At 43.2% G+C, this 11,865-nt stretch overlaps 1 protein-coding gene across 1 annotated transcript; it reads left to right on the top strand.

Annotated features, from left to right (window-relative positions):
- Window positions 1–679: 679 nt before the first annotated feature.
- Window positions 680–10,572, top strand: tmtc4 (transmembrane O-mannosyltransferase targeting cadherins 4). Its single transcript, XM_035677054.1, is given in 18 exon segments — window positions 680–712; window positions 714–863; window positions 1,019–1,134; window positions 2,669–2,885; window positions 4,239–4,326; window positions 4,518–4,618; window positions 5,280–5,372; window positions 5,566–5,727; window positions 6,091–6,293; window positions 6,636–6,810; window positions 7,230–7,361; window positions 7,508–7,587; window positions 7,701–7,808; window positions 7,907–8,048; window positions 8,281–8,395; window positions 9,774–9,886; window positions 10,021–10,090; window positions 10,305–10,572. Coding segments are annotated over 18 exon segments (2,247 nt in total). The 3' UTR covers window positions 10,454–10,572.
- The last annotated feature ends 1,293 nt before the right edge of the window (window positions 10,573–11,865 follow it).

Here is an 11,865-nt window from a genome sequence, read left to right as displayed (position 1 = left end):
AGCGCTGCCACTGCACACCGTCTCAACTATTGGCTGAAACAGGACACGTGACAGTGACGCTGGACAGGAAGTGCTGCAGCCTGAGCGTGTATATTTGTTTACAACCGCGCGTTGTCCGTCTGCACGTCGCCGGGGAGGGTTGAAATCTCCACAGCTTTCCGCAAAAGATTTCAAATAGTTAGCGCGTAATACAAACATAACTACTACCGCGCGTCTGCCACGTTAATGCCGGATAAATGGAGATATTACCCGCGAACAAGACATGCTAAAGTCACGGGTTATTAGCCTGCTAATTGCCAAGGTACCCTTCACGTTACACCGTCATGTGTGAGTGGCAGTAACTGTTTCACCTCTCTGTTACAAAGTGCAAAGCTAATGACCACGTTTATTGCAGGTGCGACTGTTGGCTCCCGCTGCGAGTTGATGTTTACGTTTGCTAGTTAGCCAGCTGGCAAGGAAGCTAACATGGGAGTTACACAAGGCAGGGTGACCTCTCACAACATCTCTCTCAAAAGATAAGGTATGAATCCAAACAGTGTATAAAGACCGTGCCCTCTGAGTCAGCCTGGTTTTCAGTATTTACAGCCTATGAGTTGGATAGCATTTGTAGCATCTGACACAGTGTGTATGTATGTCTGCACGCATGCTGTTGCCTTCAGGGACTGGATGATGATACAGAATGACCAAAGACCCCGTGCATCATGGCATTATCTGAAGTTTACTGGGATCACCAAATACCCCTGCCAAAGCTTGCACCAGTCCAGGCCAAGGTCACTGTCGCCCTGCTGGCACTCCTGTGCTTCATCAACAGTTATGATGGGGAGTTTGTGTTTGATGATTCCGAAGCAATTGTCAACAACAAGGTATTTTTCTCTTCCCAGTAGTTTGGTAGTCTGCTGTACCTCTTGTTTTTTGCAGAAGATAACCATTTTATGACGTTGCGTCTGCAGCACCAACAGTGATGTCTTACACACGTTAGCGGTGCTGGCGTCAGTCTAATTTGATGTTTCTGTTCCAGGACTTGAAACCAACAACACCCCTGAATAACGTTTGGAGCAATGACTTCTGGGGAAGCAACCTGAGTAGCAACTCTAGTCACAAATCCTACCGACCTCTCACTGTCCTTACATTTAGGTAAGGGCACATATCTCCTGTGTGAACTCTCACACTGATGTTATACCATGGTTACAAAATGGTTGTTTCTGATTGGCTAGCAGGTGTTAATATTGTTTGACAGGACACCACAGCATAGTTCCTGTCAACATTAAATGATAAAAGGAATATTCCAGTATTTCCCATAAATGTGGCTATTGTGGCTCTGTCTTTGTATTCATTATCTCCGTTCTAGAGATTTGGGGAAACGAAGGACTCACGCTAAACATATATTGGGTCAAGCTACGTGAGCATGAATCATTTCAAAATCTTTGAGTCTGACCAAACGTAAACACAGAAAGTGTCTGACTGGAATGGAATTGAAGGCTAACTGCATAGGGAAATGTCATGAGTTCTAACTGTGGAAGGTTGATAAGACGGTAGTGTCACTAGCATTGTAATCTCCAGTTTTGGGTAGGGCGATAAGGCAGACAACAGGACATGTGTGGACTCGACCTTTCACGTTGACCTCTGCACCACTCACTTGTCCATCACTGCCAGAAAGTCTCCTGACTACTCTTGCAGCCACAGCGCACAGGACAGTTGTGGGTCAACCGACACCACTACCGTCTCTGCTCGTATATTTTCTGGGTCTGCATGCCATTTGTTGCAAGCTTGGAGATTGGACATATGATGCCTCACAAGCTCAGCCAAAAGTGATCAGTGCGACCTTGACTTTGTCTCCTTCTGCGTCTCCTGGTGAGTTTGGTAGCGGGGTATACAACCAGGGGCAAGGAGGGCAAATGTTGGGCCACGCATGAGCAACAATTTTGTGTCTGGGTTGGCCATACTTGATGCTATGTTTGCTTCTCACAGCATCATCCCCCATTTTGATTTGCAAAGGTCCAAAGCAGTCCTATAAAAAGGAGGTTATCAGAGTAGGCGGCACGTCTGCCATTTTAGCACTGATTGGTTCGTTTGTCTTTTCATTTACGGCAGTTTGTGCAGCCGTACTGATACTTGCATATGGCCTGGTGACCGCTTAATATGAAGAAGCTTCTCATCTCTGCAAATACTCGCTTTCACTTGAAGCGTAGAATGACCACGTAGGGGCTACTCCTGACCTTGCCGTGATAAAGGATCCAAGGATGCTAGGATCTTCCTCATCCTTTGTGCGTAGGTATGAGACAGACACGTAAGTGAACTGTGGAACACTGCGCTGGTCCCAGTCTAGTGCTGCATAACGCTGTGGCAGGGTGACACTCGGCAAGGTCACGAGTTCTCCCTCCTATTTACTCCAGGCTCTTATTGCTGGAGCTTCATGCAGTCTTAACAAGGTTCAGGCTTCAGTTGAAACAGCTGAGAGTACCGTCCAATCCTCTACTGCCTTGAGCAATGAGGTAACAGTGCCTACAGATACAACACAAAATGACAGACACACTCTTTTTTCACACTACCCCAATGCTATCACATCACATTAGGCTTTACAATAGTTCATACACACACACACACACACTTTTGTACTTTCCTACATCTCTCATATTAGCATTGATATTTTCCCCTCTTCCTGTTGCAGGCTGAACTACCTCTTGGCGGGAGGCCTGCACCCAGTTGGCTTCCATGTGCTGAACATCATCCTCCATGCTGTCATATCTGCCCTTATGATTGACGTGTTTGCCATACTGATTGGGGGACTTGCCTATGATGAGAAAGGTGGGATGTTGAACCACGCTCCCAAGACCTCTCTGCTTGCTGCCCTTTTCTTTGCTGCACACCCAGTTCACACAGAAAGTGTAAGTAGAGTTCAAATCCATGTGTTTATGTTTTATTTGTATCAAGTGCATCGGAATTCTTACGTGCTTGGCTCTCACAGTAGCATTAAATAAAGCAAGCAGTACACCATGACGCACTTCATTGTTAGACAATACTCATACATGTCAGTAAAGCATAACATACTGTACGCATCCTATGATGTAAGCTCCAAAGTGCTCCGACAGTGTAATAACGATACATAGAGTTTGAGACTTAACGGCTGTGACTTCAGTGAGTGTCACATCTTTCACTGAGGAATGATGAGTATGGTGGAAGATAGAGCCTGGGTAGTTTCAGATGGTTTTGGAAGCTCTATTGAAACCCTTTCTCTCCATGTAGTGACTTACTTGACTTTCTCTCCTGATAGAGAACAGTTCATCCACAACTCCCAGTCCTGGGATGCCCTCTCTCCACATAGTGCTGTTTAGAGAGACCTTCCATTGTCAAATATAAGACTGTAACAAAAGTGCACAACTGTTGCCCCTCAGTAGATTCAAGGCATCTGCTTATTGAGTTTAAAATCATGACTCATGGTAGCAAAAAACATTTACACTTTCATTTATATATTTAGGTCAGCTTTTTGTACCAGTTGTGCCCAATTATGCAAGTTCCCGTTAGTGCTTTGAACTTGTGCTAGGTCAGGAACGGTTGCTATTGTGGGCCTGTACAGCCCCTTGAGACATTGTACTAGTTATGATTTTGGGCTACAAACAAAACTTTTTTTTTAACCGCACAGATTCCCCATAGCAGCATCTTGACATACTCGTCCAGAGGTTTTAATACTAAACATTCAGTGGTTCCATGCCAAGAACAAAAGCCCCGTCTCAGCAGGGAGTGCAGGGCCAAGGTGCGTGCGATGGCACGGCCTGACTATTAGCTGTGTTGGGATGCTTATTGACCCACCACCATATGTGTGTTTGCTGTAAAGCCTGGCTGGAAGGCAGCAATTCCCCCTCTCAATTCTCTTTAATCATGCAGGTCAAGGACTGGGTGAGACCTGGGGGGTGGGAGGCAGGCACACTGTTGGCTTAGGCCTGCTGTATGTATCAAAGCAAGCAACCCCAGGATGCCAACCATACTGTACCCACACACTGTATAAAATACAAACACAAACAGACCATGTTGATAATGAGAGATTTTCCGTATCTCTTTTAATAAGCCTCCAATCGTAACTGGATGCACTATGCAAAATAGAATGCAATATGGAAGTTGTTATGTAAAATGCAATAATTTATGAAAGGATGTATATAACAATGCTGTGTCTTTGGTAGTTTAACTTGTTTTTTTACCGTCTTAATGTATCATCTCCCCTTTTTCCTCTCCTTCTCAATAAGGTGGCTGGTATAGTGGGGCGAGCAGATCTTTTGTGCGCTCTGTTCTTCCAGCTCTCTTTCCTCACCTACTGCAAAGCTTTCAACAGGGGTAGGCATCTCATCTAAGTGTTACTCTTTATGTCCACTGTAATGCTATACTGTACAAATGACTGTCCGTATGTGCTGATATGGTACCAGCACCAAACATTCTGTAGCTGCTTCTTTTTTTTTAATGCATCTGTACATTTAAAAGCCTTAACTGTCCATAACTGGCTTGGTCTTGGCTTTGTGTTCCCACAGGGAGTGACAGAGATGACAGGTTTTCCGTCCAGTGGGTTGTGGTCAGCCTCTTGCTGTGTGCTGCAGCGATGCTCTGCAAAGAACAAGGCATCACAGTCTTGGTACAAAGTCTTTGTTTTTGTTTTGTAAAGCCATTTTGTTGTGAGTTGATGATTTCATCACATCCAGTGAGAAAAATGTTCTAAGGGAGACTTCATCAGTGTTGTACTATAAATACTCATATGATAACACTTTATGAAGACATACCAGTTGATTAGGGCTGCAACTACCAATAATTTACATTATCGGTTAATCTTCCTATTATTTTCTGTATTAATTGTTCGGTCTATAAAATGTCAGAAAATAGTAAAAAATGTCCATCCTACTTTCTCAAAGTCCAAGGTGATGTCTTTAAATGTCTGGTTTTGTCAGTCCAAAAAAAAGGATTTTCAGTTTAATATGATTTAAAACAGAGAAAAGCAGGATATCCGTATTTGAGAGGCTGAAAAAACAACATATTTTGCCATTTGTGCATGAAAAATAACATAAACAGTTAATTGATTATCAAAATATTTGGCGATTATTAATTGACTAATTGATGAATAGTCAACTAATCGTTTCAGCTCTACAATCAATGTGATCTCTTCTTCTTGCTTACATAAAAAAAAAACCTAGAAGTCATGTTTTTCATATGGGTGATAGAAGCTAAAGATCCATTTTGTTGCTGACCTATATACATTTTAAATGCCATTTCTCCTTCCTTCTCCATGTATTTTGCTCCAGGGTGTGAATGCAGCCTTTGATGTCCTCCTGATCTGTAATGTTAATGTGTATGAACTCAGCCAGAGGCTACTCCTTAGGAAGAATCCACTCAATGTGAGTTACAGTTTATATACCCTCCCCCTCTTTCCTGTCATAAATTATGCACTCCGTTGTATGATTAATGTCACATCACATACATCATCTTTGTGAAGGAATATGAATTTTAGTTCACTGTATTGCACATGCGAGTACCTAACAAACATGGATATTTATTTGTCAGTCACAAGTGGTAATATTTTTCTGACAGGTAAGTGAGATATTGCAAACGGGATTGCTTACACGATTGGCTCTCATGGGTCTTGGAGGACTGTCAATGCTCTATGGACGCTGGAGAATCATGGGAACAGGACCACCAGCATTCACTGAAGTAGACAACCCTGCCTCTTTTGCAGAAAATATATTTCTTCGAGTGAGTAATTTTTTTTTCTTTCATTTTTTACATACATACATACATAAAAATATATGATTATATAATAGGTTTATATACTACTATAGCTTATAGTAGTCTAGCTATATTATATTATTTTTATTTTTTCTGTGGGGGTTATTTATGCGAGGTGCACCATTTAATCACAGACTAGATTTCAACGTTCAAAATATATGTTTGGATCTATGCAATATTGCTAACCCTCTAATATTAGGTTTGACCCAAGTAATCACATTTTTAAAGACAGTGATTGACTTGGATTCTGAATTTGAAATGCTTTTTTCCCCTCATCTTTTCCCGACCCTCTCCCATTCTGTGCCCCTCCTGTTCCTCTTTGATTGGCAGATAGTGAACTATAATTACTACTACTCTCTGAATGCCTGGCTGCTGCTGTGTCCCTGGTGGCTGTGTTTTGATTGGTCCATGGGCTGTGTGCCTCTCATTAAGTCAGCCACTGATTGGAGGATGGTGTGGCTGTTGCTGCTCTGGTGCATTCTGATAGGCTTGATAAGCCAAGCCTTATGCTCGCAGGACAGCCAGAGAAGGAGGTAAGCGAACACAACCATCTCGCACTCGCTGTAGATGAGAAGTACATGAAGTACATGTTGGCCTCTCTAGACTTGCACTTGATTATGAAAATTGTATCATTTCCACCACAGTGTGACCAGAATACCAAGTCTCAATTGACTTTTAAGATTCTCTGTTGGTTTATAGACGGATTGTGTGTGCGGTTCACTGCAAAGGTTTAGGATAGTTTTTGGAGTGATTTATTGAGCCTGTTTTTCTTAGCCTACATTTCTTCACCACACAGTGTCAGACTGCCATTTTCGATTGTCATACACATGTATATATTCCTTTGGCATTCTATGGCCTCTCTCTCTCCCTGCCAGGACACTGACCTTGGGTCTGGTGCTGCTGGTGGTCCCTTTTCTGCCTGCCTGTAACATTTTTTTCAGGGTGGGCTTCGTCATTGCTGAGAGAGTGCTCTACCTGTCTTCGGCTGGCTACTGCCTGCTGCTGGCCTACTCCCTGGGACACTGCTGCTTCTGCTGGTCCAGATACAGGGTAGGGCTAAATCATACTGAAAAGATCACACCGAAGGAAGGGATACCGCACTCTGTTGAATGCTCAGTTTCCAGCAAAGATTAAACTCAGTGATCTTTCTATTTCTGTAAGCCACCGGGTCACACTGCCTCGGTTTTAAACTCTTTTATTTAACCACCTGTTTATGCAGCTTTGATGATTCTGTAACTCAGTGATGCAGAGCAGGGTCAGACAGGAGAAATGACTAATGACTCACCTGTAAAGAGATGATAACAGCAGGTGGTGTCCACGTGTTGCATAGATACATTTGCAGACTATTAACTCTGAGTCACAGATGATTTATTTTTAAGCTTAACGGTTATAATGACTTACAGCACATGGTTATTAAATGTCTTCTTTTTCCTTTTCCTTCTTTTTTTCCCCTTTCTTCCCTGTTCCAGAAGCTGCTGTGTGTCTCTATGCTTGCACTGCTGTGTGTGTATGTAGCTCGGTGTGCTCTACGCAGTCACCAGTGGCGGTCAGAGAAAAGCCTCTTCACCAGTGCCCTGTCTGTCTGTCCGCTCAATGCCAAGGTAAATATCTGTGTTTTTGTGTGTTTGCCTGCCTCTTTGCATGCTGTGTTGGTAAAATGTTAGTCCACATGTGGAAATACATTGCAGCCAAGCAACTGAAATCACGCTCTGTGTCTAATGTGCTGATGACTTCTTTGATTTCTCAGGTCCATTATAATGTAGGTAAGAACCTGGCTGACAGAGGGAACACCACCGCAGCTATCGGATATTACAGAGAGGCAGTCAGGTATGTCTCCTAACAAGCATTAGTAATCCAATCAGCTACTTAATAGATGAATTATGGCAGTATATAAGAGAGAGGGCTGAGTTGTATTTACTGCAGTTTTCTGGGGCTTTCAGGCTACATCCTACCTACGTCCATGCCATGAACAACCTGGGCAATATCCTTAAGGAGAGGAATGAACTCATAGAGGCAGAGCAGCTGTTGTCTAAAGCTGTTTCTATTCAGTACGTCGCCTAGAAATACAACACTCGACAACCATTTCATTTCACTGATTCCAGTGCCAAATATCTCCCGACTGAGCTTTGTTTTTTCCTCTGTGCAGGCCTGACTTTGCTGCAGCTTGGATGAATTTGGGTATAGTTCAGAACAGCCTGCAGAAGTTTGATGAAGCAGAGCAGAGCTATTGGAACGCCATCCGCTTTCGGAAAAAATACCCAGACTGCTACTATAACTTAGGACGCTTGGTGAGACTAGGGTGCAAATACGGTTTAGGAGGTGCTGCTTTTATCAATAGAGAGGCAGCTTTAATAAACAGAAATACAGGTTTGAGGGGGTGCAACTTGGATTCTAAAGTTTGAACCAAATAAGACATTGAAAACCTGTATTATATGTATATATATTTATAGGTTGGTTTTTGCCATACAGTGAGAGAGAAATGAAACATTTTATAACAGCATTTCTCTCGTGTCATGATAGTATGCTGACCAGAACAGACATGTGGATGCCCTCAACGCATGGAGGAATGCAACTGTGCTAAAACCTGACCACAGCCTGGCTTGGAATAACATGGTCATTCTGCTGGACAACACTGGTATCAGCAAAAATACAGACACACACACACACACACACACACACACTAACGGTACATACAGTACAAAAACCATAAAAATTACTTGTAATTTAATTTAAAAAAACACACCTCATGATTACAGCCTGTTCCAGTCACTCTAAATTTGACAGGAGAGAACACTAGGAAAGAACTAATTTTTTTTTCATGTAGCTAAGTTTACAGCAAAAATATAATAATTTCTGTAATTTCATGTAATAATAAGGGGAAGAATAATAGGCTTTATCCATTTGTCAGTTTTTATTTGAATTTATGAGTCACTTTACTTTCAAAGAACTCTCTGTTCTGGGTGCAGCTTGTTCCAGCATTAACAGCCAAGAAACACAGCGTTGTTATTTTGGAAAGGCAGGAAATCTAAATGGCCAACAAGATTAGACCGGAAGAGCAGGAATCAGTAATGCTTGAAATTTATGTATTAAAGCTTTGTGTTGTGAGTTTTGAAGGCACTCTTCCCTGCCGTGTGGAGAATGCTCTGATTTCCAAAAGCTCGAGCCGTTTTGTCAGAAGCTGCTCCCGCGGGGGCGGAGTCTCCCAGGAGGGCACTGGAACTGTCCAATCAGGGCCCAGTATGTTCCTGATCAAACATGGGCAAGCACAGCCAGAACAGCGCCCCCTCAGAGTTCCCCCACCGCATTTGTTCCCCAAATCTGACAGAAATAATTCTACCCCTCTCCCCGGCTACCACACCAAACAAAAAAAAAAGAAAGAGAAGAAGAACAAAAGGTGTCATTTTCAAAAAGCAAGGAATTGGGAATATTCTTTCCTCTTTGATGTTCACCCCCCCTCTTTTGTTTTGATCATTACACAAACAAAAGGCAGAATCAGTGTAGATTCAGGCAGATGCGCTCAAACACAGTCACACATGTAGTCACATGTTGGCAAGCTGTGTCTGAAGGGCACAGGCCATGACTCAGGACATGACCGTCATTGTCTGTCTGTCTATCTGCCTGTCTGCCTGTCTGTCTCTCTCTCTGACTGAGTGTCTCTCTCTTTCTTTCTCCATTTCTGGCCAGACATCAGATGGGTCTGTGACAGAGATCAATAACCCAGTGGGCCTTGTGTTCAACCTTAATTAGGAGACTAAACCGCTCCTCCATGTGTGGAGAGGGAAAAACTCTGCTCTAGACGCTGCTGACAAATAAAGCAAGCAGTCAGATTCTCTCCGTACCAGCTGTTACTATTACAGCCGATCCCTGGATTTATGTTGTTGACTGCATCTAAATGTTAGTGACATATATGTTGGCTACTACGATGTTTAGATTCCACTCAAAATAAGTGTGAGCATGTGTCAAGCTGTACGTGTGGTATCCATTTTTTTGTACTTGTCTGTTCTGTCTTCGAGGTAACTTGGGTCAAGCTGAGCTGATCGGCCGGGAGGCTCTGAAGCTCCTCCCCAACGACCACACTATCATGTTTTCATTGGCCAACGTCCTGGGGAAATTACAGAAATACAAGGTCAGCCAGTGTAGTAACATTTCACCCCAGAATATAGTTTTTTTTTTTGTGCATGTTAATGAATTTACTCCGTACCCCCTTGTTTGGAGTGGTACATTTCTGATTGAGTGTTTTTTTTTATCTTTTGTCCTCAGGAGTCAGAGGGCTTCTTCCTCCATGCTCTTCGGATCAACCCAAACGCTGCCAGTTGCCATGGCAATTTAGGTAAGCTACTGCAACTTTGGCTGTATCACATATTTTACAGAGTGGATGAGAGATTGTAGGCACTCGAAAGCTAAAAGAATAATTGTGCGTGCCAGCAGAACCAGTATTACAGCATAATACAGAAACCTACATGACCTGTATTAAATGCACTAAATGACTAGAGTTTAAATAGTTGCTGCTTCTCAGCTTGAACCATGTTTCTATTTTTCCTCAGCTGTGCTGTATCATCGCTGGGGAAAGCTGGAGCTGGCAAAGAAACACTATGAGCTGTCTCTAAAGTTGGACCCCGAGGCTCCTGGGACCAGAGACAACTATAACATGCTGCGACGCAAACTGGACCAGCTTAAACGCCACACACCCTGAGGGAGCCTACCAGGACCCCTGCCTGTTTTAAAACAAATTTTTCCATTGTTCCACTTGGTTTTATTTTATCTCACTTATTCCGGCTTTGTACCATTTGGAAATAAAGACCATGATCTGTGTATCAGGCTCTAGTTTTGTTCTTTTTTGGGGAAAACAACAAGTCGCATATTTGCAAGTTGTGATTTTGTAGCTTTAACTATTATTAGACACTTTTTCATGTATGAGACTGCTTGTGTTACCAAGTAACTAATTTGATTTAACAGGTGTGAGATGTGTCTGTGACAGGTGTGCTCTATGCCTGTGCTGGTTCCTTGCTCGTGTGCACTGTGCTGTTTTGTTACTCCACTCGAAGGCCATGTGGAACTGATCCACAGGGAACCCTATCCTCTTTTCATCTCTGACCCCGTGTTGTGTCAGCTGGACGAAGCACCGTGCATGTGTGGATCCAGAGAATCTGCTGTAAAAATGTATTTGATTTGGCCCTTTTTCAAGAGTTCCAAATGTTCCTGTACTCAAAAGCTGCTATAGCTTGGACCAAGAGCGCTAGTGTGCGCACGGCCACAACATAGTTGTGCAGGAAAACACTTGACTGACTGTCCGTGAAGGGCATCAGCTGGTTAATGCTTACCACTGGTGGGCTAATGTAGTTATCATGTTTGTTTTTTAATGCCCGTCTCTTTTGTTCCTAAGTGGGATGGCACTGTGAGGTTCAAAACCCCCTTTGGCTTCCTGCTCCTTGTGAAGCCTCTGTAGTTAATGGGAGAAAGGTGTTTGTACTGGGAAGTTTTTCTGAAGTGTCCAAAAGGAGACGAGGGGTCAGCTGAGACAGGAAACCCGTGGCCGGTGCTGTATGAAAACAGCTCTATAGCACAGAGCCTTCAAAGGGAGACGGGGATGATCTCCCCAGGGACTATGCATGCACGCACACATGCGCCCGCTCCTCTTGAAGAACGCTGCTGAGGGAAAAGGCGACCCCAGTGTGAAACATCAGTCAACAAGTGTGCACCCGGGGTCAAAGTTCAATGCACTTCTATTTTTTCACCTGCTTCCTACAGCTCGCAGGGAACTTTTGAAGCTCTGGCGGGCTGGTATGGCTTTGCTTTAGGGGCTGCTTAGTTTGTTTACACATACAGTACAATACACCAGTCGATGCTTTGATGCTCGGAAGATGTTACTGATACGCACATCGGGTGGGGAGGGGGGGCCACAGCACACACGACCATCGATGTCCTTTGTATATGACCTCCTAAATATGCAACTAATATCATATGATGAAATTTCCTCTGTTTTTATTTTTGCTGCTTTGATGTAAAGAGTCAGTGGTAGATATAGCTGAAACCATAACAAATAGCCCATGCACACAGCACATTCAAAGAATTGTTTAGTTAGAGATGAAATCTGTTTCAACAAGA

Source organism: Morone saxatilis, unplaced genomic scaffold (assembly GCF_004916995.1).
Source record: "Morone saxatilis isolate NCDOM2014 unplaced genomic scaffold, NCSU_SB_2.0 Contig5, whole genome shotgun sequence".
NCBI lineage: Eukaryota > Metazoa > Chordata > Actinopteri > Moronidae > Morone > Morone saxatilis.
The sequence above is the reverse complement of the archived record's forward strand: the minus strand, read 5'-3'. Positions and strand labels throughout refer to the sequence as shown.